At 47.3% G+C, this 1,066-nt stretch overlaps 1 pseudogene across 1 annotated transcript; it reads right to left on the bottom strand.

The window, feature by feature from the left end:
* M421DRAFT_393762 lies at window positions 1–577 on the bottom strand (annotated as a pseudogene; the record flags this gene model as incomplete). The annotated part of the gene is made up of 2 exons: window positions 1–381; window positions 424–577. Coding segments are annotated over 2 exons (175 nt in total), but the record flags the coding sequence as incomplete, so codon positions are not given.
* Between the last annotated feature and the right edge of the window lie 489 nt (window positions 578–1,066).

A 1,066-nucleotide genomic window follows, 5' to 3' on the forward strand; every position in this document is an offset into this window, starting at 1 on the left:
CCTGCGCCGCGGAAGGCTGAGCAGATATTGGCTGGCGTGAACGCTTGATCAAACGCTGCCTTGAACGCTGGCAGAAACTCAAGCTTGGTGATGTGGTTGATGTGGTTGCGCATAAGGCTCTCCACCTCACAGCTGTACGCGCGCTTTAATGGCGAGAAGCAGCCAACATCAAGCGGCTAGAGTAGGTAAGATGAGTAAGGTGGCATACAGAGCGTGTAGATGTTGTTCTCCTTGCAGAGCTCCTGGAACGCTAGAGATTGGTGGCTCTTATGGCCATTAATAATAAGCAGGCGACGCGCGCCTATACTACGAGCCTGCGTGTGAGCGTTAAAGTGCTTTAGCCACTCAACTCCAAGCTCATTATTTGTCTAGCCATTGTTGCTGACTGCAATTGCCTAGTCGCGTAGGATATCCTCCTTATACTAGGCTGATAGGTGGTACTGACCAGCGAAGATGAGGAATGGTGGCACTAACTAGCCAGCAGCGCTGATAGCAGCGATCAGCGTTACCCACTCGCGATTGCCTGGCTAAAGAGTCTTTGGCCTGCCTCTCCTCTCTGCTCCTGTTATAACTAGCTATGTTGTAATCTTGCCTATTATAAAGCTAGCTTTATTAAAGTTATAGACGTCCTTATTGCAGATACCCTGCTTAGCCTTTATCTCTTCTATAAGCTTAAACTACCTCTTTATTAATATTGCATCCTTACACAGAGCTTACTGCCTATTATACGCTTAGTTAAAACACGTCTGAAGACTGTCTGTACGCTTAACAAAGTTAGCTGGCCACTTCTGCCCAACCTGGCCAGCGCCGCGTGCAGCCAGCAGCTTATCAGCCATATCACGTGCAGCTGCGTAGGTAGGCGCAAATCCACGCTGATCTAGGTGAAGTATAGGCTGGCGGAATGGGTATACTCCAACGTCCTTCGTGGGTACCCCCCAAAACTTTGTCAATAATACATGGATTCTAGCGAAATAGGGTTTAAAAGAAAGAGAAAATCTACCTCTACATTTCTGTAGTAGAGGGTTTTGTTATAACTATTAAACTGCACAAGCTAGAGGCTAGAAAA

This window comes from Didymella exigua, assembly GCF_010094145.1.
Source record: "Didymella exigua CBS 183.55 unplaced genomic scaffold M421scaffold_17, whole genome shotgun sequence".
NCBI classification, from domain to species: domain Eukaryota; kingdom Fungi; phylum Ascomycota; class Dothideomycetes; order Pleosporales; family Didymellaceae; genus Didymella; species Didymella exigua.